Source organism: Giraffa tippelskirchi, chromosome 7 (assembly GCF_054371585.1).
Source record: "Giraffa tippelskirchi isolate mGirTip1 chromosome 7, T2T-mGirTip1v1.2.pri, whole genome shotgun sequence".
Taxonomy (NCBI): domain Eukaryota; kingdom Metazoa; phylum Chordata; class Mammalia; order Artiodactyla; family Giraffidae; genus Giraffa; species Giraffa tippelskirchi.
Genome location: NC_137281.1, coordinates 98,888,521 through 98,912,320, shown reverse-complemented (window position 1 = coordinate 98,912,320; position 23,800 = coordinate 98,888,521). Strand labels below are relative to the sequence as shown.

General features: G+C 54.9%; 1 protein-coding gene across 10 annotated transcripts; it reads right to left on the bottom strand.

Moving 5' to 3' along the window:
• Window positions 1–422: 422 nt before the first annotated feature.
• BAHD1 (bromo adjacent homology domain containing 1) lies at window positions 423–23,722 on the bottom strand. Of its 10 annotated transcripts, none has more exons than XM_081507207.1 (8): window positions 23,342–23,657; window positions 9,363–9,495; window positions 7,826–9,265; window positions 5,499–5,881; window positions 4,413–4,572; window positions 3,935–4,011; window positions 3,079–3,179; window positions 423–2,610 (listed from the first exon to the last, which is right to left on the bottom strand). In XM_081507207.1, exons 3-8 carry the CDS (start codon window positions 9,249–9,251, stop codon window positions 2,421–2,423), a joined length of 2,337 nt encoding a protein of 778 aa, XP_081363333.1. In that variant the 5' UTR covers window positions 9,252–9,265; window positions 9,363–9,495; window positions 23,342–23,657; the 3' UTR covers window positions 423–2,420. The 10 variants fall into 10 exon arrangements, with proteins under 10 accessions (XP_081363333.1, XP_081363339.1, XP_081363341.1 ...); XM_081507213.1 differs by having other exon boundaries at window positions 3,079–3,170; window positions 23,342–23,488; XM_081507215.1 differs by having other exon boundaries at window positions 3,079–3,170; window positions 5,499–5,878; window positions 23,342–23,457.
• Window positions 23,723–23,800: the final 78 nt, after the last annotated feature.

Sequence of the window (23,800 nt, the reverse complement as noted above, 5' to 3'; positions counted from 1 at the left end):
TCAATTCCTCACAAGTGACAGCTGGAAGATGCCAAGGTTCTCAAACAGTTTCTGCTGACCAGGTCTCCAGGGGCATGACCGAAGGTGATGAGGTAGTATCTTCACCATGCAACCACTTGGAGCCAAGTTCCCAAGTCACCAGCCAGGTGAGAACTGGCGACCCATGGATTCCCCTCAGCCCAGGCAGGTGGCTCCAGCTACCACGATTAGAAGTCATCTCCAAGTTGCCATTCCCTCTGTGTCCTCTCCTGCTGCTTTCCACCCTGCCCCCTCGCCCTTTCCTGTCCTCTTGGCTTATTGGCCTCAGTGAGTCCCTGCACTGCAGTGGTTAAGAAGGAGCCCTCCCCCACAAATAAAGCGGAGTGAGCCTCTCTGTGTGAGCCCACACACAAAAAGATGACAGGACACACAGAAAATAGTCCTTTTCTAAATCAATACAATTTCTCAAATTTATTATTTTCTTAAAGAAGTACTTCTAATCTCTGTCAAAAGGGAGGTGAGGAAAGGTCCTCCCTCCCTTGTAAACACTGAAATACAGATCTGAGAAACCAGGGTCGACACACACAAAAAGTGCATTTTACAAAATATCAACTAAAATATATTTTACATGAATTATGCTTCCACTGAAATTCTACCAGCTGCATTTTCAGGTTCGAAAAAATATTTCCACATCTAAGAGATTTCAAAAGCATTTAATTTCTGGGCAGTGGACCCCGCCTCCCTGGAAGAGGCCTAACTTCCTCCTGCTGGGTGAGGCTGGGCTCCTTAGCAGCCCCCACTCTGCCACCCTCTCTTACTGCCCCATCCTCCTGGACTGATGTCTTCCTCCAAACAGCTTATTCAGTAAGAGTGGACCCAAGTTTCTTCCCTGGGGTTTGAGATTGGGCTTGCCATGTGTGAATTCACCTCTGGTCCAGGCCTCACCTGAGCCCAGTGACTAATCAGGAGGAGCCGTTTGCTCAGGGACAGGGCAGGGCTGGGGGATTGCTGGGCGTGCCCTCAGGGTTTGCTTCCACCTCCCTCTCCAGCTCCTGCCCAACTGTCCTCGCCCAGTGCCACCTCCTCGGCCTGTGGGGTCCATGCCTGCCCCTCTCTAGGGGAGGGAGACCCAGTGCAGCCCTCCTTGCTCCTGTCCCCAAGGTGGTGCCCTGCAGAATTGCTGAGCATGCGCCCAGCACCAGGCCCAAGCCACACTCCCTCTCCCCATCAGGCTCCTCTTTGGTACAAATAGGAAAGAACCAGGCTGCATCAGCCCCCACAGAGTGCCCCAGGGCCAGGGCCTAGTCCTGGCAAGGAAAGCAGGGGGCTAAGCCTCCTAATCTACTGTGGGGAGCAGCATGAGGTGAGAACAGGACCCCTTGGCAACAGGAACAAACTAAAAATGCAGGTCCTTAGCTCCTAGAGTGAGTGGCTGCAGCTCAGCAGGTCTGTGGACTGATACAGTGTTGATTCTTGCTGGGATGTAAATTAGTGCAATCTACAAAAAGACTAGGGAAAGGGGTGTACGGAGCAAGGGAGGCCACAGCACTCCTTTGGTTTGATTTCAGGTGGGTGTGGCTTGAAGAGTCATGTGTGAAGTTCTGCAAGAGGTTTCCTAGAACCTCCAAGTGTAAGGCAAGAGAAGTCTTCAATAAATCAGGTAGCAATTTTCCTTGCCCCCTGCCCCAACCCCCTCCCAGCTCCCTTCTGCTCTCCCAGACATGACAAAGCCCATGTTAATCAGTTAACTTCTGGGAAGCCAGACCTGCTGGGTGGCCTTCACCAGGAGGTGGACAGGAAGCTGACTCCCACGAGGGGGCCACACCCATGACTGTGAGGGCTGGTAACTTGTCCCAGCACCAAGGGCTACTGCAAGGGCAAAGGAGGAATGCCAGAGAAAGGCCCCAAGTCCAGGAAGAGAAAGTCAATGCTCTGGGAGCCAGAAGCTGGCTCTCCAGGCCTCAAAGGAATGGGCTCGGAGCTGTGCTAGAATCTGGGACAGCCTGGTCCCAGGCTAATGGGGAGGCAGTGGGTCACAGTGGGTGAGGTAAAGCTGGCTCCCATGCCCCCTTGAAGGGCCCAGGGGAGGATAAAGAAGGGCATGGTTCCTGAAGGACCTTCCCCCAGTCCCTCCAGGGTCCATGCCCTTCAGGCTTGACCCAGCCTCAGGGAAGACTGCTTCTTTAGGAGCCTCTGCCCATGGACCCCAGAGAGGCACCCTGGGCCAAGCTGAGGGTTCTGATGCTTTTCTTATACCCTGGCCTCCCCTTCCCTCCCACGGGGCCCAATCCCACGGGGGCCCCTGCCCTCCCCCACAAGAGAACCACAGGCCAGCCACGTCGAGCTCCTGTGGCCCCTTAACCAAGTGCTGTGCTTCAAGCAGTGCCCCCTGCCCTGAGCCCCATTTGCCCGTGGGCAGCCCCAGCATGGGTGTGAGGAGGCTACTGGGGGTTCTTGAGGATGCGGCCATGGCGGAAGTCATAAACATGGCGGCAAAGAAACACCAGCTCGGGGTCCGTGTCCTCGGGCACGGTGCGGTGTGGCGGAGTGGAGTAGTCCGCAGACGGGGGCACCAGTGCTGTCTTTCGGCTGGGGAGCCCCTCGCCCCGGCGCTTAGCCATGGCACAGAATCTGCAGTGACACACCATTCACAGCTGTCTTAGCAGGAAGACAAGTTCCTTCCCCACCCTGCCCAGAGGGCTGGACATCCCCTCCCGCCTCCACAAGGGCAGCTGCTGCCTCCATTCCTGTCCTGGGGCTTATGCCCTCTCTGCCAACCACCACTCCATCTTCTTGGTCACTGGGGACCCACACCTACCGAACCTCCCTACCAAACACCTGCCAATTCTCCCTGATTTCCTCTGACAGCAGTACTGTAACCATCCCCACCCCTGAAACTGTCCCAATTCACTCTGCCTCAAAAGGGGAACAATTTTATTTATTTTTTTCTATAAAAATCAGATGATGGAAGCAGACTGGAAAAAAGTTCTAGGAGGTCAGGTCCAATGAGTCAAATCCCCTTGGGGATCACAGGCAACCCACAAATAGTCTGGGGAGTCTGAAGGGAGAGGCAAGCTAGAGGTACAGGGCACCACCCACCTGCAGTACTCGGCAAAGGTCAGCACGTAGCACTTCTCTTCGATGCAGGCAACACTGTTCTGGTCTTGATGTCTCGATGCAAAGACTTCATTCTGCAAAGGCTCAAGGGGAGACAGGAGGAGGTTGGCTACCAGGGTGGGAAGCACCTAACTCCAAGAGCAAGATGGACATGAACTCCTCTGCCGGGACTCCTGACCCGAGATATATTAACTCCAGCTAGCGCCCAGGAAGCCAAGGAGCTTCCCTGGAATTTCAGCCTAACTGTTCTCATCAAACAGCCCAGCACATTCCTCCTTAGGTCCTGTCCTTCTCAGGAGCAGCCAGGTGCCTGCTCCAGCCCTGACTAACATCAGCCTCCTGACCCCCACTCCAGCCCAGGGGAGAAGAGGGGAACTGGTGCACATCATTCCAGTTAGAGGAAAAAGGTCCCAGCAAGGGGAAAAAGAGCAAAAGGGAGTCCAGTCTAGGGGTGGAGCAACCACACCCAGATGACATCACCTCTCCAAGTGCAAGGCTTAGGAGATACCCAGGTGTATCAGGAGAGTCTTTCCTCCCCTTCCTCTCTCACTGCAGACACTAAAGGTGTGCACTCCCCCTTACTGTCACCAGGAGGATGTATATACTTGCTCCCATTCTGGCACCCCCTGCCTTCGGGGCCCCCTTTCTGCTCCGCCTTTCAGGACAAAAGACCCTCTGAAACGTGAACTGGGGCAGTGTTAGGAAAAGAGGCTACAACTCAGGCCCTTCTCCAGGTTCTCTGGTGTCCAAGGTGACAAGTCCAGGGACAAGACCAGCCAGGCTGCTGCCCCATACCATGTTCTCCATGCCCCTGTCTCCCCACCACCAGGCAGCTCACCTCGTGCATGCTGGGACTACGGCCACCCTGTAAGTGCTCTGGTCTGTAATACCACAAGAGGCTCATCATCAGCTCTCCTGAGGGAAACAGAAGCAATCAGGGCTTGAGCTGGCAACTCCAGAATGACTGAGATGGGCAGGCAGGCTGGCCACCTGCCCTGGAGGCTCATCCAACTTCAAAGCCTGGGCCAATCCTGTGAACTCCAGCCACCCCCATCCCCTGCCTTGGGCCAAGTCTGGTAACTCAGTGGCCGAGAATCCTGTTAGGCGTGGAGGAAAAAGGAGAAAAAGACACTGACAGGTGAGGCAGGGTGACAGGTGCCCAGTCCCTGATGGCCAGAAAGGTTAATGAGCTGATCCAAGCCAAGCCCAAGGCTGTCTGCAGCCCTGAGCAACAGACAGATGCTGGCTTAGAGGGAGGCAGACTCTGCTAAGAACGTGGGACATTAGTGCTTGGCTGAACTCTAGGCAGGGGGTACCTGATTCAGGGTTCTCCCAAAGGGCAGAGATCTTGGCCACATAAGGTGTGGACGTCTTTCGAGGGCCTGACTTGAGCAGGACAGTGTCCCGGACTCGGATCGTCTCTCCATGCCGCTCCACTGCCTGGTAGCTCTTTCGAATGGCTGGTTCCGGTTCATCCTAAGCAACAAACCAATGACACAAACAAGGCTTGTGGGGCCACACTCAGCATGGGGAGGGAGTGATGTTGTTTCCCTCTGTGATGTCCTCAGAGCAGTCAAACCACTGAGGACGGTAGACTACAAAAGCGGTGAGCGCTCTGTCCCCTCCTCCCTGAGCCTGGCTTTCAGGGGCAGAATGGGAGAAAGGACGATAAATGAGAGCAGAGGTAAGAGAGTGACTCAAAACTTCTGGGGCTCTGTCTGAACACCTCACCCCTGACAGCCGGCTTTCGTGCTCCAAGCCCCCAGCACCGGGCAGTCCTCAAGTTTCCTAATGGACAGTCTGAGTTTGACTCTTAAACCACCACGGTAAGTGGCGAAGCCTTGGGAAAATTACTTAATCTACTGCTAAGCCTGTCTTCTCATCTGTGAAATGAGGGTAGTTACAGGACCACAGGGTGCAGCGTACCTCACAAGGCAGTGGCAAAGATGAAAGCAGATAATGCACGTGAAGCACTTCACTCAGTCCTGGCCCCTCAGAAGCGCTCAATACATTTTAGCTGACATTCTTCTCATCATCCCAGACATTCCTGTGTCACTAATTTCCTATGCCTATCCCCATTTCCTCTGTACATACTTATCCAAAAAGTCTCCAGGGAAGTCCCCTACTTTACAATCCAGGATGAGAGGTGAAGACTTATCAGGAGTCCTGAGAGTCAGTGATGGAGATGGTAGCCACCAGCTGTGACTGACTGTGTATTCCCTGACTCCCCAAGGCACAGGGCACCAGATCAGGAGGGGCTGGGGGAGCAGGCTGGGCCAGCATGATCACTTCCCCAGGGTAAAACTGAGCTGGAGCCCCTTGTCACCTCTCAGAGTGGCCAGCGACAGGGGTGCCTGGGATCCACCCTCCCTTCTCCCCATCGGCTGGGAGCTGGCGCTCACCAAGACATAGACGGCCTTCTCGCAGGCAGCCCCGACAGGCACCCAGCCATTAGTGCGGCGGCGGCGACGGCGGCGGGGGCGTGGGCGTTGGACACGAGGCTGCTTGGGGTGGCTGGGCCTGCGTGCGGCCTTGCTCCGCGCAGTGTGCCTACAGCTGGAGCCCGTGCGCAGACCTGACTTGGAGCCACTAGGAGGCTTGGCGCTCTGAGGGCACGCGCGGGCTACTGTCTGGGGCTCCGAGGTGGGTGTCTGAAGATGGGGGACGGGCTCTGCTGCAGGTGGCACGCTGGGCACAGGGCACCCCAGGAGGGGGTGGGCAGGCGAGGCAGGGTGGCCGGCTGCCGGGAGAGGAAATTCCAGCTGGCCCAGGGATCTGCAGCCTTCTGGGAAAATGAGAGAGGGAATCAAGGCAGGTAAGGACAAGCAGTGAAACCCCAGCACCTCAGCTTTCAGAGCCTGAAAATGAAAGTTGCTCAGTTGTGTCCGACTCTGTGACCCCATGGACTATACAGTCCATGGAATTCTCCAGGCCAGAATACTGGAGTGGATACCCTTTCCCTTCTCCAGGGGATCTTCCCAACCCAGGGATTGAACCTAGGTCTCCCGCATTGCAGGCATATTCTTTACCAACTGAGATATCAGGGAAGCCTGCTTCCACCTTAATTCTAAGTGTGAACCCAAACGCCAAAGTGGTGGCAGGTGGGGTCAGAGGCCAGATGATCAGTGACTGCCAAGGGTTTTCCTTGACCTTGGAGACTGGCCCATAGACATCTCCATTTCCTTTTCTAGCCTGAAAGAAGTGGAATGGGAACAGCATCTCTAGCTCTGACTTAATATTCCTTTCCTAAAGGCCTCCACAGTGGTTGGGAGCAGGGGATCTGAAGTTAGATGAGGATGTGAGTCCCTGATCTGCCACTCGCCAGCTGTGTGACCTCAGGCAAGTCACTTTACCTCTCAGTGCCTTGCCACAGAAGCAGTAGTTTCGAGTATCATGTAGTATGTCCTAGGTATTTTTCTATCAACTCATCTCATCCTTACAACAACCCCATGAGGTGGGTACCACTACTCTCATTTTACAATTAAGGAAACTGAGACATAGAGCGGTTACTGGTTTGTCACATTATCAATAACGTGGTTGGGGAGAACATTTCAGCCTGGCCACAGAGTCTGTGCTCAATTAACATGCCATATGACCTCCCATATATAAAGCATCAAGAATAAGCACCTGGCACATGGTGCTTACTGGTGTCCGAGGGCAAAGGGCTAAGGGTCTTGGGTCCCATGGGTTAGGTGACTAAACTTAGGGAGTGGTACAGAAGAGAAATAAAAGCCTAAGAAGAAGCCTGTTCTCATTTCTCCAGAGCTCCTACTCACACCAGAACCTGAAACAACCAGTCTGGGCAGAGTCAAGCGGTCTATTAAGTTGTTTTATAGACCCCTTTGAGAAGGGCTGTGGAGGAGAAGGCAGAAAGCCCTGGGAAGGTATGGTCCCTCACTTCACCAGCAGCACGGCAGACGTGCTGGCCAGCATGGCTTTGGTCATGTCATTTCCACCTGGAAGGGAGCCTGGAGAGGCATGTGAGGACACTCCTGCCAGTTTGGGGGCAGAGAGATCACTTAGGGCCGTCTCATCAGCTATGGCATGAGACTCTCAGGCATCTGATCTTGCCAAGAAGGTACACAACAAAGCCACAGTCCCCAAAAGCGGCCTGTCTGTTCTCCGGGTGTGCCCACCTGGTCCACACCTAGCAAGGCGATGCTAAGTACGAGCATTACTTCTCTTTCAAGGCCTGTATGGCCAGGATGAAACTGTCCTAATATAGCTGGCACCACCTACCAGGCCTGGTATCCACCATCCCTCCCATGGATACTGCACTTGGTTGGCAAGCAGATGGTATGGGTTCCTGGGAAGTAAGGAATTCTAGTTTTCCTCAAGGAAAGCAAAAGGGACATGGGAACAACCTGGCAAAAGTGCTCATTTCAACATCTAACTTGCTACTCAAAGTCTAAGAATGGGTATCCCAGTGGGGAGGCAGGAGAGACCGTCCTTGCCCTTTCTACCACCACAATGCTGCCAACTGCCAAGTCAAGAAACCTTTACAGACAGTGGGGATACAGCAGGGCTGCTGAGAACTAAATATGGGCCTCTTTCCTGGGAATTTCCTAGGCTGATCGCACAAAATCAGGGGAATCTGCCCTTCTCAAAACCCCTTGCCTTCCCATGCAGTTCTAGGTGCCAAGGCACCCTACCCCAGTCCACGGCCCACCCTCCTGGGACACTGCATCTCAGAGATGCCCTGGGATACTCCACCTCTAGGAAGGCCTACCTGCTGCAAAAGGCATTTTGTAGGGGCAGCCGCCACAGGTAGTGCCGACGTGGGTAAGAGACGTGGACAACATTTCACAGATGCTGTAGCCATTCGCTCCAGTATCCTCATCGGAGCAATAGCGAGAACCCCATGGAGGGTGCTGGAAAGGGGTGCCTGCAGGCACTGAGCTTGGAGCCAAGAGAAGCCCTTCATTAGGTGCAGCCACTGGGGACAGCTTGCCCTCGGGGAGCATGGGGCAGGAAGAGTAGCCCCCACACTGCAGCCCGTCTTGGCTGCAGTACAGATAGAAATTGCCCAACGCGGTGAGCTCAGGCCGACCATACAGGCCATTGTAGTCAGCAGGGTTGCCAGGCATCGGGAGTGGGGAGAGTTGCGGTGTGGGGAATGAGGGCTGGTGCAGCTCCTGCTTGGGGGCAGGTGACTCCTCGCCTGGGCGCCCAGGCTCTGGCTTCAAGGCTGCCTGGCCCCCCATCAGCAGGGGCAGGTGTGGGCGCAGCCCCAAGGGGCTCTCCAGAGCCTTGCTCAGGGGCTGGTAAGGTGGCTGGCTGGCTGGCCCATGAGGAGGGGCAGATGGCCAAGGCTCCTCGGGGCACCCTTGCCAGCCGGGTGGGCCTGCAGCCTCCCCAAAGCCAGCCCCTTGTCGGGCCTTGGAATAGTTCTTGCCATTGACCTTGGCCCACTTAGGCCTCAGGGCCTTGGGTGCTGGTGGCTCCACAGAGTGCCCATCTGCCTCAGGGTGGGCACGAGGCGGCCGCAGGGGGAGCTCCCGCTCCTGGCTCAGCTTCAGGAAGGCAGCTGCATTCAGGCTGGCCAGTCTCTTGGGAGTCGGATCACCATCTCTGCGGGGGCCTTCATCCGGTGCCGGCTCTGGAGACAGGTCCCGACTTCCTTCTCCAACGTTCCCAAGACGGGGCCGCTTCTTAGAGGAGGCCCAGCCTCCAGCGGCCCGGTCCCGGTCCCGGCCGCGGTGCGGGTCTCCTCCTCGGCTGCGGCGGGTGCCCACCAGGCTGCCAGTCTCCTCCCGCTCCAGCAGCAGGTTGTTGAGGGCCTCAGCGTTGAGGGAGGCCAGGCGCCGCTTGCGGGGCTGTGAGAGGCCAGTGTCCTCACTGGATGGGGTCGGGCTAGGGGTCTTGGGCAGGTCGGGGGGCAGCTCATCAGCCTCATCTGCGCTCCGTGGACCGGCCACATTCTCCAGGCGGGTCAGTAGCACTTTGCAGGTCTTGGGCTTCTCTGGAACTAATGGGCGCTTCCGCAGTGGGTAGTTCTTGCGGCGCCCTGTAAGATGCTCGGGGCTCTCAGGAGGACCTGGCTCCACGCCCTCTGCTCCCTGCTCCACATTGCTGCCTTCCATTTGCAGGGGCTCCTGGCGGCCTGTGGGGCCCGAACTCAGCATGGGAAGAGACTTCCTCCGAGTATGTGTCATGGAGTATCTCCAACCTGCAGGACAGAAGCAGGCAATGAGAGAAGCCTGTCCAGGTCTGCCTTCTCCCCCACTGAAGCCCTTCCAGCACTCGCTGCAGTAACTCTGGCCTACCCTCAGTGTATTTCCGGCCGGGATTTTCTTAGGACCCCTCTTCCAGAGTGCAAAAGTCTAGTGGGGTCAGGCTACTAGCAGCTGTGCATGGACTGGCTGCCCCACTCTCCTCTGAACCAAGCACCTGGGGAGCCTATGGAGAGATCCAAACCCAGAGTCAGAAGACAGAAAAAGCTGGGGACAAAACTTGCAGCGGTTTCCACCTGTTTTTCTCCCACTGGATATTCATCACAGGACAGGAACAGACTCTGAGGACACTGAGCCAGGATAGGGGCTTGGGTGAATCTCTCAAAGACATGATCAACCCCTCCCCCCTCTTGGGGCTTCTGAGACTGGCCAAGGAGGATAAGGAGATGGACAATGAGAAACTGAGATGAGGAACTTGCCTGCTGGGCTGTGGAGAAGGCCAAGTCCAGTCTGTGAGGACACCTGCCTGGCAAGAACAGTGGACGGCCATAACCTGGGTATTGCTGCAAAGCCCCCTGAAGGGTGAAGGCCTGGCTGTGACGAGCCTGTGAGGGGAGGTATCAGCCAGCCCCAACTTAGTTCAGATTCCAAACAGCCCAGTACCTGGGGGAGGGATGCAGTAAGGTTGGGGCCAGCGTTCCCAGGTAGGAGACCCACAGACCACACTCTAGACCTGTGGCACAGCTTTAAAGGTCCACCAGCCACCAAGAGCTGGGAAAAGAAAGTACCAAAGGGAAAAACTGACTCAGGGGACAAAGCCGCTCAGCCATGTTAGTCCAGCCCTTTTTATCAGGACTCCTTCCAGGTAGGTAAGATGCCAGAAAGGGGCAGGATTGAGGAGAGATTCACAGGAAACCCAGAGCCCCAGGACAATGCCCATGACCAGGCATCACCCTCTAACTGTGCATGGCAGACACCCCCACCTCCAACACACCTGGGGTCCCCTGAGTCTCCTCCTAAATGAAAAAGGCCAAAGTAGGCTGCGTGCAGGAAGCTGGCATGGCATAGGCAATGAACTGAGGGGCGGGGTGGGGGCTGCCTCCCCGGCCCTTCCCATGGTGGTGGTCTGTTCACTCCCTACCTACACTCCAACAAAGCAAGGTGCTGCCAAGTAAGGTGTCAGACTGGCCTCTGCCCTTGCCAGCATTCTGCGACTCCCCTCGGGCTTTTCAGCTTAATTTCCCTACTGCTATTGTTATTCACTCTCACTCCACCAGAGGAGCTGGGAGCAGTCCCGGCAGGGCCAGGATTTAACCCTGAAAGTCCCAAGCCTGAGGGCTCCCAGGGAGTCCAGAGCCCTTCCAGTAGCTCCTGTGGCCTTGGGCCAGTGTCGGGGATCACTGGGTCCTTTCTCTCCAGAGATAAGCCAGACTAGCTGAGAAACAGTGCTCCCAAAACCAGGCTGAGAGCAGCGTGGGTTTCCCTCACCCCTGAGAAAGAACTTGGAAAACTGGAAAAGGGAGGCAGCATGCCAGGCATTGCTCTGGCCACGTGCGGGGACCTGCATACCCAGAGACCAGGCCCCAGGCAGGACACAGAGTCACAGAAGGCAAATCCATTCATTCCTGAAGCACAGACTGCAGTGCTCCTAAAAAATTCCAAGCATCTGCTAGGCTCCCTAAGACTCTTTCTTGCTTCTCATCAGGGGGACCACCCATCCCTGATTGCTAAGCACGCTTATTAGCAATGCCTCATTTCACCTTCAAAAGCATCCCAGGTGCTTACAACCCCAGGCCCTGCCCTCACTGGCAGGGCACCCCTGTGCCAGAGGTGAAGGAACAAGAACAAGGAGAAGGACATCTGTATTTCCTGGGGAAGTCCGCACCCAGGCCTCCTCCACTCCCAAAGGGCCTGGAGAACAGTGAACAGACCACACAGCTGAGCAGGGGCCAAAGCCCCTCAACAGGCCCCAAGTTACCAGAGCAATCAGCCTGGGAATGGCTGGTGGCCAAGGCTGAGGTCACCTGGCCTTTAAGGACACGGACACCAAGTGCAGAATAAGGAGGGGTAGATGGGAAAAGGAAAGCGAACAGAGGGAGGTATTTTCAAGTCTGGTCAATGAAGAATTCTTAGCAGACCGAGGAAGGACTTGGTCTGCTCTCCACCGCTAGTTGGCTGGTAGACCGGCCACATGCATGGATGGCCCAGGGATTCTGGGATACTTGACCCCACTCAGTCTTTCCCCCTCAACATGAAAGATTAGGAGGGGAGCCTTCCAGTTTCTGGAGCTGTCCCCAGAACCTGAGAACTTGTTTCCTGCAGAGGATCTCACTCTTACATCTCCCTCTAAGCCCTCCAATCCCTCAGGGACACTCACTGTCCCTGAGGCTAACGCTCCAGGGAAGCCTCTAAATCACAGGGTGCAAGTCACATTTCCAAATCAAGCATAAAGGCCTCCTGCGAGCCTCCCCTGAATCTGCCAAATCTTGTCACCCGGAGAACAACTCCCAGCTCTCATGTGGTGCCTAAGGCAGCCACGGCACTCCCCCACAACCCCCCAGGAGAGGCTGGGGTCTCTGCTGCCTACCGCACTCACTCCAGGCTGAAGAGAGTGAGTCATGCTTTGAAGCCAGATGGATGTGTGAGAACTTCGGCAGCAGCTTTTCCCTGGGGTAGGGCTGGGTGGAGGGGGCGCCCAGCCTGCCAGGGCCCCTCCAACCTGCAGGGGGGGCCCAGCTCAATGGAGGAAGATCCCATTGAACCAGGAAAGCTTGGTTTTCCTTCCAGCCCTGCCAAGCCCCCTGCCGTCTGTCTCTCCCACTTATAGACTAGCTCAAACAGGAACTTCCTACCACTGCCAACACACCACCAGGGTGCCTAGGTTCTCGGACTACCTTCCTCTTCTTTGGGAAGCCCTGTCCTCCCAGGGACAGGTAGTCTGGGCCCCCTTGAAAGAAGGTTCCTAGGAGAGACTCCCCAGAGCATATTACAGCTTGCTGAGACCATGTCAAGCAAGCTCTCACTGAAGAAAACCAGTCTGACAGCTGCTATGAAGCATAGTGGCCGGCTGGTGGTCCTCAGAGCCAAAGACCCATCGAATCACAAGTTAAATCCAAAATCACAAGTCTGCCTGGCTGGGTGAAATCATCTACACAGAAATAGAAAAGGGGGAGTTTGCCCTCAAACTGTAGCAGCACCTTATACCCAGCCCCCACTGCCCACTAGGCCATGTAGAGCACACCCCAAGGTACTGTGTGCGAGAGCAGGTCAAAGGCCTGGAGGAGATGGGCCATGGGCACCAGAGGGGAAAGGAGGAGGAGGGTGGGGGCCTGAATGAGCAGCAAGTCCAGTTCACTTCTGCAAGCAGAGGCTGCACTGGGGTGGAAAGTGGCCCTCAGCCCTGCCAGTGGGTCTCCCTAAATTACCCGGCTCTAGACCACACTCCCACCTCACCCTTAGGGGTTCAGGACCCATGCCCCCTCAATGCTCTTCCTGAAACTTCTCTTACCACTGCACTTTAAATTCTGGCTTTTCAGTCTTTTTGGTTTATTCTTAATGGGAGGGAGTACTTGGAAGGGGGGGTCTTAGTTAGGCAAGAGCTGACCAGGTGGCCCCTTGGGTGAGGGTGAAGAAAGGCTCTGCCCCAAGCCACCTCCCTACAATTACACCTAAAGCCACGCAGCTGGCACCAAGCTAAGCACTGCCCACCTTTGCAATCTCTTTTGGAATAATCCCCACCTCTCAAAGGAATAATACTTTTTCATGGACATTGAGTTTCTTGAAGTTTCTATCAGAGAAGAAAAGCAACAAGAGCACAAAGGCAAGCTAAAGTTCTTTTAAACTCAGTTGATGTTACTTCATGGAAAAACAGAGAGGTGAAGCTGCCGAAATTCTTGTGATCAAGCCAGATAAAGATGCGGCTGGTATCTCTTGAATCCCCCAGAGCTGGTAAAATGGAAAAAAACAAACCTTTAAGTCAGGCAGACCTGGATTTAAATGCCAAGTTTGCCGATCATGAATAACTTACTTAACTTTGCTGAACTTCAGATTCCTCATCCCAAAGAGACACATCAGAAGGGACTTTACTTAAGAGTGGTGGTGAGAATGACACTAGTCACCATGCAGGAGCCAAGCAGAGTAGGAACCGGGTAGGCCAACATCCCGGGGTTCCCCCTCTTTCAGATCCACAGAAAGGGGAGGGCAGCCCAGCCATGGCCCTCAAATCCCCACACTAGGAGTCCAGAGCCAGCGGGGGTGGTGAGAAATCTGAAAACGCAGCCTGCATCTGAACCCTGCCCTGCAACTGTCCCACTGAAAACACCTGAGAGCCCACCCCAGGGAACATGGCAGCCACTGCTTTCCCGAGAGGGACCCAGTGTGAGGTGAACTGCAGGGGTTCAGTTTACAATGCAGCGAGAGGGCAGGGGCAGAAACTGTATCCCACAGACCCTGAACAACAGCTCCAGGCCTCCAAGAAACAAGAAAGGCGAGATCTTCAGATGCTAAAGACCCGGGGGATGGGGTCAGAGAGCATGCACTGCTTGCTGCCACCATCTGACTGTGGCTTCAGCACAGGCACCCAGAGAGAGCAGAAGTCTTGGCTCTGGCAGCTTAGAGCTCAAGCCCCAAGGTTCCGCCCAAGGAGAGAAGGCCTCCCTGGTGCCCATTTAGCTTCACTTGCTGTGGGTACTCGATTCACTCTGCAGTCAGGCTGGGCTCCTACAAACACCTGGGCAGGAAGCGCGGCGGCCGACCAAAGGGAACTGGCCTGACCCGTCTGGATGCGGCTGGTTTTATAGGCTGCCCCGGGGTCTGGCAGCCATCTGAGGAGCTAGGTTCACCTGCCCTGGAGGCACCAAGCCTATCTGGTCTGTCAGACCACCTGCTCCTCACATTTCACACTGGGGGCTCCCAAAAGCCCAGAGAGGTGGGAGCAGCGGTACGGGGAAGGTCCACCCCTACCCGACACAGGGTCCAGTGTGGCAACCAGCCCAGTCCCACAGCCCCAGCGTTGGCTACTCCTGTCCACTCTGACCCTCCCTGCAGGAGCGCCCAGACACACAGATGTCCACAACTTCCACGAACTTCTGGCTCTGGACACCAAGTCAGATGTCATGCACGTGTGTGCTAAGTTGCTTCAGTTGTACGCGACTGGTAAAGAACCCGCCTGTCAATGCAGGATACGTAAGAGACGATGGTTCAATCCATGGGTTGGGAAGATTTCCCTGGAGGAAAGCATGGCAACCCATTCCAGTGTTTTTGCCTGGAGAATCCCATGGGCAGAGAAGCCTGGCAGGCTACAGTCCATAGGGTTGCAAAAGAGTCAGACATGACTGAGCAACTTAGCATGCACACACAGGAATACAGTAACAGTAGAATAGGTGGAATCTCCTCTTTCTCGCTGGAAACAGTCAGTTCCTGGTCTTAGGGCAAGGCCTCTCCTGCAGGGAGGGGACTGAGAGTAAGGCAGACCAGACCTATCCCTTGGATCTAGAAGTCAATCTCTACACAGAGCCCCCTGAGCTGGGACAGTGGGCAAAGAGCACTGTATTTTAGTCATATCACAGTGCTCTGCTCTAAGAAACTCAAATCTGACAAATTAGAAGGTAATCACATGCAATACAAAACTAGTCTTGAGAGGCTTTCTTTTAAAGGCACATGTCCTTGCCAAAGGCGACTTGCCTTGCCCTAGTTTCTTTCAGGTGCCCTGCTCCAGGGTGCACCAGGCAGACCTCTCAGGGCAGGTGTTGGTCTAGCTAAGCCAGAGCGCCCGCCACTCACCCCCTGGCACATGGCACCTCTTGTGACCTTTGCTCATTCGGCCAACATTTGCTGGCCCCTCGCCATAAATCAGCAAGGTGAGACCCACACAGGGCTGGAAGCCACTTTATGCCGCCACTAATCCCAAGTGGGCTTGATCAACGAACAGCTTGAACTTCTCGAACCTTGGTTTCCTTATCGACACAGCAGAGTTGTGAGCATCCGGTTAAATAAGAATGGTATATAGCAGGCGATCAACACAAGCTCATTCTTGCCCCCTACAAGTCAAGTTATCAGGCTAAGAGCTGAAGAAAAATGCAAAACAGACTGAGAAACTGGAACTTGAGCTGGTAGGAAGACAGAGGACAAGAGTGTGTGAGAGGGCTGTGGCAGAGTGCTCAGAGCTTGGTGGAGACAGCTCAGCTCCAAGGCAGTTTCCCAGAGGGCACACCCGAGTCGGGACTTCCAGCTTCTTGACGGTCTACTTCATGCCAGGTGTACCAAGCCCAGTGGGAAATGGGTAGCACTCTAGGAAATTTGCTTCACAAACATTTGGAAAGGGCAGGAGACAAAGGCAACTTTCCCCAGACTGCCCACCACTGGCTCCATACAGGATTATGACAGGCTGAGGGACAGTGGAGCTCTGGGCTAAGTCTCCCGCAGACCCTCCCCCTCCCAGACTCCACAGTGCCCAGGCCAGAAGCAAATCTCCCCCAGGGCAGGACCTATTTGTTCCTGGCAGTGAAAGTGTGGAACAGATACAGCAGCAACAGGGCCACGGAGCCTCAAGGCTCAGCAACAGGCCCACCAGGAGGAAGCCTCAAGGACTGATGCCCTGTTCTCCAAAAAACACAACAGCTCACCAGCCTGCTCCGGGCACTTGTCCAGGAATGGCAAAGGATATGTGGCTGGTTCAACCATCAGGACACTCCAGGAACCAATAACTTAGATGTCTAAGATGGCTTGCCAAGACCAGAAGTGCTATCTCGTGTCTTGAATGAAGAAACTGGCCAGCCAGGCCAACATGGGAGCTCTGCCCTCGGTCTTCTCAGCGAAGTGCTGACCTCCTGAATGAAACAGCCGTGGGGAACAAGACCCAAGGTCAGGCGTTCCCAACATTCCGCCAGCACGAACAGAACCACGGGCAGCCCCTACTAGAGTTACAGGCATCTAACCTGAATATCTCACTAATTAACTAAGTGTTTAGTGCCACTCCCATTATGCAAGCTCTATGGGGACAGGTGGGGTCTGCCTTCCTTACCAGTAAATCTCATCCACAGGGCTTATTAAGAGCTTGTTGAACAAATGAAGATCTGGCTGCCCACCTGCTCCCCTTCATATAACATTTCTTCCCTAGACTGATGGCACCACTTGGGAGCCCAGGACAAGAAACTCTGACCTCAAAGCTCTCCCTCATCCCCAGGAGTCAGTCCACCATGCCTCTTCAACGTAATCCACAGTTCAATGGGCTACTTTAGGAATTCTCTCCTGTTACACAGCACAACCTTCTTCCACTACCATCCTTCTCTCTCCCAACCTGCCCAGCTATCTCGGGAGAATACTTCTCTCATTCCACATCTTACAGTCACCATCTCTCTCATTCATCCTTGCCACTCTCCACCCCCTGGGGGCTGTTATCATCTCATCCTAACAAGGAGAAAACAGAAGCACAGAGAGGTAAGAGAACTCGCCCACACTCCCGCACCATGAGGGCGGAGGCAGGGCGGCTGCTGTCAGTCCCCAAGTCCACGCCCTGAACCGCAACACAGGATGGCTGCTGAGTCACAGGCCAACAATCCTGCATGTGCAATTTTGCTTTTCTGAGCTGTTTTAATTATTGGCATTAACACATTATTAGTTTTTCCTGATTTTTCACCACAAAGGAATTGAAGATGTACTACGATTAAATGGCATCTATGTACTGGCCAGGGAACATATACGTAATTTTACAGACTGTTTCTACAGAAGAGTCTGCTCAAAGTTCCCAGTATGTTCTTAGATGCACTTCTGAAACAAACCCATTTTATATCTTTGAAAGGGGTAGTGGCTGCAAAGACAGGTTTTCTTGATTTTACAGTAAATCTAGGAAAAGAATCTAGGATCCCCCTACACATCTAACCACGTCTCTTGAATCAGATGAAATCTCCAGCACGAACTGCAATGAAGACTGAAATCTGGTCATCACACTCCAATCAGCCACCTTAATATTCAAAGACATGTTACCTGACCTCTTGGCTACCTCTTGGGGCTGAATAAATTCAAGTCCTTCCAATTCTCCCTGATGATCATCTCTTACGGTCATCTCATCTATTTCACAATTTTTTCTGCACTCTGTCCAAACTGTGTGAACCCCTTCAGGCAGAGAACAGCTCTAGCCCCAATACTGAGACAGACTTGCTGAACCTGACTCCATCTTCCATTCTGACACAGATGTCACAATATCCTGGCCATCAAGCAGCACCCTAATACCTTTCCCGTGATATCTACAAAGATCCTCTAAAAACTAATAATTCAACTCTAGGGCATTCCCTGGCAGTCCAGCAGTTAGGATGTGATGCTTTCACTACCGGGCTGGGGTTCAAATCCTGGTTGGAAGACTAAGATCCTCCAAGTCACATGGCATGGCCAATAATAATAATACACCTCTAAACCATCTGACCAGATGAAAATTGAATTTTCTCCAGACACTTTTAGACACGCAGCTGCAGTTGGAGAAGGGCTTAAGTATGGGCCACCCCTCTCCTCTTCAGGCAGGAAACTGAAAGAGCTGCATCTAAGGAGGGTGAAGGCTCAAACAGGCACTGAAGATGGGAGGGAATTAAGGGTGGTCAGACCACTCCAGGTGAAACCTGGGGGTCACAAGAGGCAGCAACACACCAAAAAATGCAGACCCTGAGTTTCTGCCTGGCTTGATCCTGTTAACTAAGACGAGTAACTTGTCATTTTTTTGTCCAGGTAACTTGGTTGTTATGGTGCCTCAGAAATTAAGTTCCTGTTTCAAACCTCAGGGAGGCTGAGAGAAAAAGCCATTCTTTTACTCCTGATGCTTGCAGAGGACCTCAAGGATAGTGTTATTTTTATTATTATTATTTGGTGGGAGGCTGAGTCATGTTAATAACCACCCAACTTTGCAGGTGTTTCTCACTGGGAAAAATGGAATCTGGATGAAAATCCTTCCCAAGACATGACACAAAGTCCTGGACATGACTTGTGCCCAAACCCACAATCCTCAGATCCTCAGCTTCTAGACCAAGTTGCCTAGGGCAGGACAGCAATCCCTCCACTGGAACCCCAAGGCCAGGCTAGTGCTTAGCCACTCTGCAAAGCCAGCTCAGTGGAGTGAAGGGCACTTGTCTGGCCCTGAGCAGGCAGCCTGCAGCAACCCCAACTGCTGCTGCTCTTCCTCACTTCTCCCTATTAGCTGGTTTACTGCTCATTAGTGGCAGAACCAGGAGGTGGGCAGGGGAAACATAAAGGAGCTGAAATTCAAACCAGTCTATTTTACTCCAGTTAGGTGCCTCCCATAAAACCAGGCAGGATTTCATCACCCAGGACCTCCCTGTCCCTTGTTCCTTGGAGGTTGAAGCAGCCTGAAGGTGAAGTGCTGCAGAATCTCAGGACCCCAGGACCCCAGGCCCCGGGAGCCTACGCTTCTAATCACTACAGGCTCTTGACTCCATCTTCTCAGGGTGAGCTGGCCCATCAAGACTGGGGACCCGCAGAACAGAGTGCTGGGGCTGCCCTCTGTGTCCAAGCACACTCTTCTTGTCCCTCCAAAGTCCCCAGCACAATGGCAAGTTCACAAAGGAAGTGAGTCCTGCCAGACTATGCTAGCAAATTCCCATAAATGCTTGGGCCAGGGTAGTACTGCTTATGTAAAATGCTTCCCATTGAGAGATGCTGCTTTATTTACATTCCTCACAACCCATTCATAAAACGGAGGCCCTTTAATGTTGGGGCTGTTCGTATAATGCTCCATAAACCCGGCAGCTTCAACTGGCAGCCTTAGTTCGACACAGGCTGCCTCTCAACTCGAGAGACTTTTTCCCCTTAAGATTTTTTTTTCCTCCTTAATGACTCACCTTGCGACAGGGCGACAGGGCGCTGAGGCCAGATGTTGCCAGAGAAAGGCCAAGAGGAGTAAGAACAGATAAAAATGAAAACACACAAGTCCTCCTGAGTGCTGGGACAGAGAGGTGGAGAGGATTGAAAATAAATCGAAAATCCCCATAGAACTCCAATGTGAACTACTCATGTTGAAGGCTGAATCCCTTCCAGGTTTACTGAAACTTCCTTTAAGGATGTCCCGAACTTAAGCCTCTACAAACCAGAGATGGTGTGGAGGGATCGTTTATTTTTTTTAACCCCAAAGGAAAAGATAGAAGAAGGCTCTTTCTGGTTTTTAATTTGCATTGTGGATGAATAAAAAGGCAGAAAATTTCTCTGCTTCTTTGTAAAAGTGTTCCACGGGCTGCTGGATCTAAGAGGGGCAAGATTTGCTCCGAGTGAAGAAACTCAGACGAACCTCAGAAAAGAGGAAGGGCTGTGTTTTAGGACACACAGAAAAAACAGCCCGAGCAGCTGAGAAGAGAGGCCAGGAGATTCATTCTGAGGTAGCCTGTCTCTTGCTACTGTAGAAGCAAGGAGAGAACTAGTACGGATTTTTTTTTTTTTTTTTAATTGACGGGGGAGCGGTCTGCATTGCCATGGCAACTGTGAGGGGTGGCTTTCCCGCTTAGAAGGGAAATGCTGGTCCATTAATCATCAAACTGGGGCACAAAAGGGAGGTTTGGGGGAAAGGAGGTGGATGCAGAATTTATTTTTTCCACTGTTTAGACTCAAACCAGTCACCAGTCCTCTCTCCCATCTCCCCATGGTCCAGGGTTGGTAGTAAACAAAAAATGGAAGTTCCGAGAGAGCTGGGATCATAACCTGTCCTTTCTGATGGGTCCAGTGTGGGGCTGATTGTGCCTCCCATGTCAGCGATGCCCCTATAAACATCTCCTCCAACATCAGTCCCCAAAGCCCCATTCACAGGCCAGACCAGGAATCTTTCTCCTCTCTGCTCTCAGAACCGCGTTTTCTCCCCTATTTACACCCAGGATTGAGAAGAGATAAAACATATGGATTCATTTAGCATGGACAACAAGGAAAATTGCATAAGAGCAGCAAAGCCGGGTGGGGAGAATGGCCTGGTGAGGTAGGAGGAAAACAGGATTACAGCCCTTTTCCAATTCATGTCTATATGGTGTCATGTGAGCAATCCACAGGACAGACTCTTCACCAGCTGGAAAATCAGAAGCAGTCATTTGCTCCCCATGCTAAAGCACCCCAAACACGCCCTATGTATGTGCCCTAGGCAGAAAAGGTCGGAAACCACCAAGGACTCTATACTATCTGGAGTTCTGGGGAAACAGAAGGGAAGGTTTCCCCTCTGCTCCCACTCAACTAAGCAGTCAACTGCTTTTATTCATTCAATAAAAATGACATGCACAGCACTGTATCACAAATCCTGGAATACTCACACACACACAGGTTTAATACTGATACTGTCCTTATCCTTAAGAAACTTCCAATGGACAAAAGCACTCAAGAGGACACCATGTTATAAAACCCAGGGTCACAATCTCAGAGGCAAGCAACGCTGGCCTGGAGTGGTCTGAAATGAAGAATGAATAGGGTTCAGGCAGGAGAAGGAGGCGGCAAGGGACTCTTAACTGGGGCAACTGGGGAAATCAAGAGGAGCAAAGATGCAGGGTGATAAACCTGCTCAGCACATCAGGGCTAGGAGAAAGCCTTAAGGGACACTGTCCAGGATGAGACTGCAGGAAACGGGGAGTCACTGTAAGTTTGTGGGTCGGGGACTGACATAGGGGAAAGAGTGCTTTATGAAGAATGATCTAGCAGCTGTGTACGGAAATGGATCAGAAGGGCCAGTGCAAACAGGAGGGAAAGGAAGGCCATGACAACAACATAGGCCTGACATGGGAACAGCAGGGCAACAGAAAGGAAGAAAGAGAGGGAGATAGAAAGGAGAGATACTCTTTACTGGCTAAACTCCACAGAGCAAACTCTCTTAACTACTTGATCTGACTTGCATGAGTCTCCTGCCAGGTGACAGCCAAAGAGGGAACCATTGTTTTGGCCATTCTCCTTTCTGTTCTGGTGGCCAGACCAGGTCACCCCCTTCTGATGCCCCCAAAAGAAATCACATGCATGCTGGGTAGCCCCACAGAAGACACAAAGACCTTGAGATGCTTCATCATCCTCTGGATCTTAGACATACAATTAAATTCTCTCAGAAAAAACTTTAAGTCTCCTGCATGAGGTAATACCTCTCTTTCTTTCCCACAAGCCTCAACTCCACCCAGGCTGGGGTCTAGACCCCCGTGGGGAGAGGGACGGAGGGTGGCCATGAATTAACTCCATGCTCAGACTAAGCAGGGGTGACAGGCTGCTTTCCCAAAGAGGGATTACACTCAACCACAGCTGGGAGCAGCTCATCATCAAAACCTTCCCAGGGTGGGACCTGAATTTTTAACAAAAGTCTACACTCTAAACACCCTGAGTCTGGTTTTGTGGTCCCAACTCTTCCATTAAGTATGGGATCACAGGAGAGAGCACAGGAGCTCTGAGTGGGTTTTTACAACTGGAAAAACAGCACCCAGCTTGGTCACTGGTGGGGTTAGAGGGGCTCACGGCACTGGTTCCCAAATGTCCTCTACTTGGTCAAGGACAGTGGTGTTCCTCCAGAACACACGGTCTCTCTGAGGCCCTTTTCTCTCTTTTTCAGAAGGCACGGGCGTGGAAAGGGTAGGAGGAAAGTCTCTTAGGGGATAGGAAACCTTTTTAACTTAATTATTAAATTCCTGCCTCAACTCAGCTTCTTTCTCTCTGTGAGTACCTTCTTTCGCTAAAGGAAAGTGCTTAAGACGGTTGTCCAGGAGCACTTCTGGGAGGTATCTCCTAGTTCCCAGTCCAACTGGTCTTCTGCCCTCTTAAGACTAGTGACAACAGGAGACTGGGAGATGTCCCAGGTGGGATTAACCTTTTGGGCAGACTCTCCTCGCTGAAACACCTCATTCCTAGCAGGCTCTAGAGCTCCTCACCGAACTGTCTCTTGGGCAAGTCCAGCAACCGGGTCGCCACTGGCCAAGCCCACTGCGTGCACACTCCCACCTCTGCCCCACTGGCTCGACCCCACTCTTTCCAGAACAGCAAGTCGATTCGAGACTGGAGTCGTGAGCCAGTGCGGCAGCTCCTCCCGGCGGTCGCCCCGGCCCCCGCAATCCCCGGGGCAGAGTCCGGCCCGGTCGCCCGCCCCTCGGGGTGGGTGGCTCGGACACGCTCCCCTCCCCGACGCCACCACCTGCGCCCGCTCCGGCGCCGCCTTTGTCCGGCGCTTCGCCGCCAAGCGGGCCCCTCGGGCCCGACCTGACCCGGCCCCCGGCCCCGGAGAAGAGGCGGCGAGGCGGGCAGGGCAGGGCCAGGCCCGGCCGCGAGCACTGGGTCCCGCTGTCACTTGGAGGCGGTCTGACAACTTCGATCCCCCCGCCCCACCTTGGACTCGGCCGCCGCTCCGCACGGTCCTCGCCGGGCCTCCCGCGGCCCACACTCGCTTCTCGAACCGGTTCCTTTCCTTCTTCGGCGCCTCCCTTCCTCCCAATCCGATCAGGTCGAGTCTATACTACCCCCCGCCCCGGCGTGGACCCCATCCCCTGCCCCCCATCCAGCAATAACCGGTCAGCTCCCAGCGCGGGAGGGCGCCCCCCACCCTGTGCGGGAGATCCCGCGGCGCCGCCCCCGGCCGCGGCCCCTTGCCTCAGGGACCGCGATGGGGGGAGGGGGCACGGGGGGGCGGGGGCCTCGCCGCCCGCGCACTCGGAGGCGAGCCTGCTCTGCCGAGGCCAAGAAAAGACCGGCGTCCTCCCGCCCTCCGCCGCCCGGGACGCCCGCGCCGCCGCCACCCGGCCAAGCTGCCAGCCGGCGGCCGCCACCCACCCCGCCCCCGGCCTGCGAAGCGGGCGGCCCCTGGGGGCTGTCACCTCGAGGCGCTCCGCGCTCCCCGATGGCGGGACCGCGGCGCCGGACCCAGGGGAGAGAGGCGGCGCGAGCGAGCGGGCGGCCGCACCTGCTTCGCGTCGTCCGTCCGTCCGTCCCTTCCCGGGCTGGCGGGGGCGGCGGCGCGGCGCGCTCGGTGGGGCGCGCTGACGGGCGACCGGTCCTCTCCCCTTCACTCGTCTGCCTCCCTCGTCCGCTCCCGCCCGCCCGCTCGCCCCTTCCCCCCTCCTCGACCGAGGCCCCTAGCTCACCGGGACGGCGGCGCGGACGGCGCGGCTCTGGGCGCCCGCAGGCCCCGGCCGGGCTGGAATCCGGCGGCTGGAACCCCCCGGGGGCGCTCAATTCCCGGGCTCCACGCTGCTGCGTCAGCGCCTCCTCCTGGGGGCCGGGGCCGGGCGGGCGGAGCGGGGGCCGCAGCCGGGCGGGGCCGTCGGGGGGGCGGGCGCGCCTGGCCGGGGCGGGCGGACGGCGGGGGCCGGACGGGCGGGGCAGGCAGCCGGACGGGCGGGCGGCGGGGGCCGGGCTCCGGGATCCGCTACGCCGCTCGCGGTTCCCCCACAAACTCCCCGAGAGCTGAGCCTCCGCCGCCCTCCTTCCTGCTTCCTCGTCCCCAGCCAATCAGCAGCGCGCCCCTCTGCCAGCTCCGCCAATCAGCCGCCCCGCCCTGCGCTGGCCCCGCCAGCCAATCCGGCCCTCGGCTCCCCCTCCCG

What these genes read in the sequence shown, in the direction of transcription:
- BAHD1 (XM_081507205.1), bottom strand. Translation starts at nt 9,251, where the DNA reads ATGACACATACTCGGAGGAAGTCTCTTCCCATGCTGAGTTCGGGCCCC. An exon ending in CAAAATGCCTTTTGCAGCAG is followed by an intron (nt 5,882 to 7,825) that starts GTAGGCCTTCCT and finishes TCATTTTCCCAG; the next exon opens with AAGGCTGCAGATCCCTGGGC. An exon ending in GTAGTCCCAGCATGCACGAG is followed by an intron (nt 3,225 to 3,934) that starts GTGAGCTGCCTG and finishes TCTTGGAGTTAG; the next exon opens with GTGCTTCCCACCCTGGTAGC.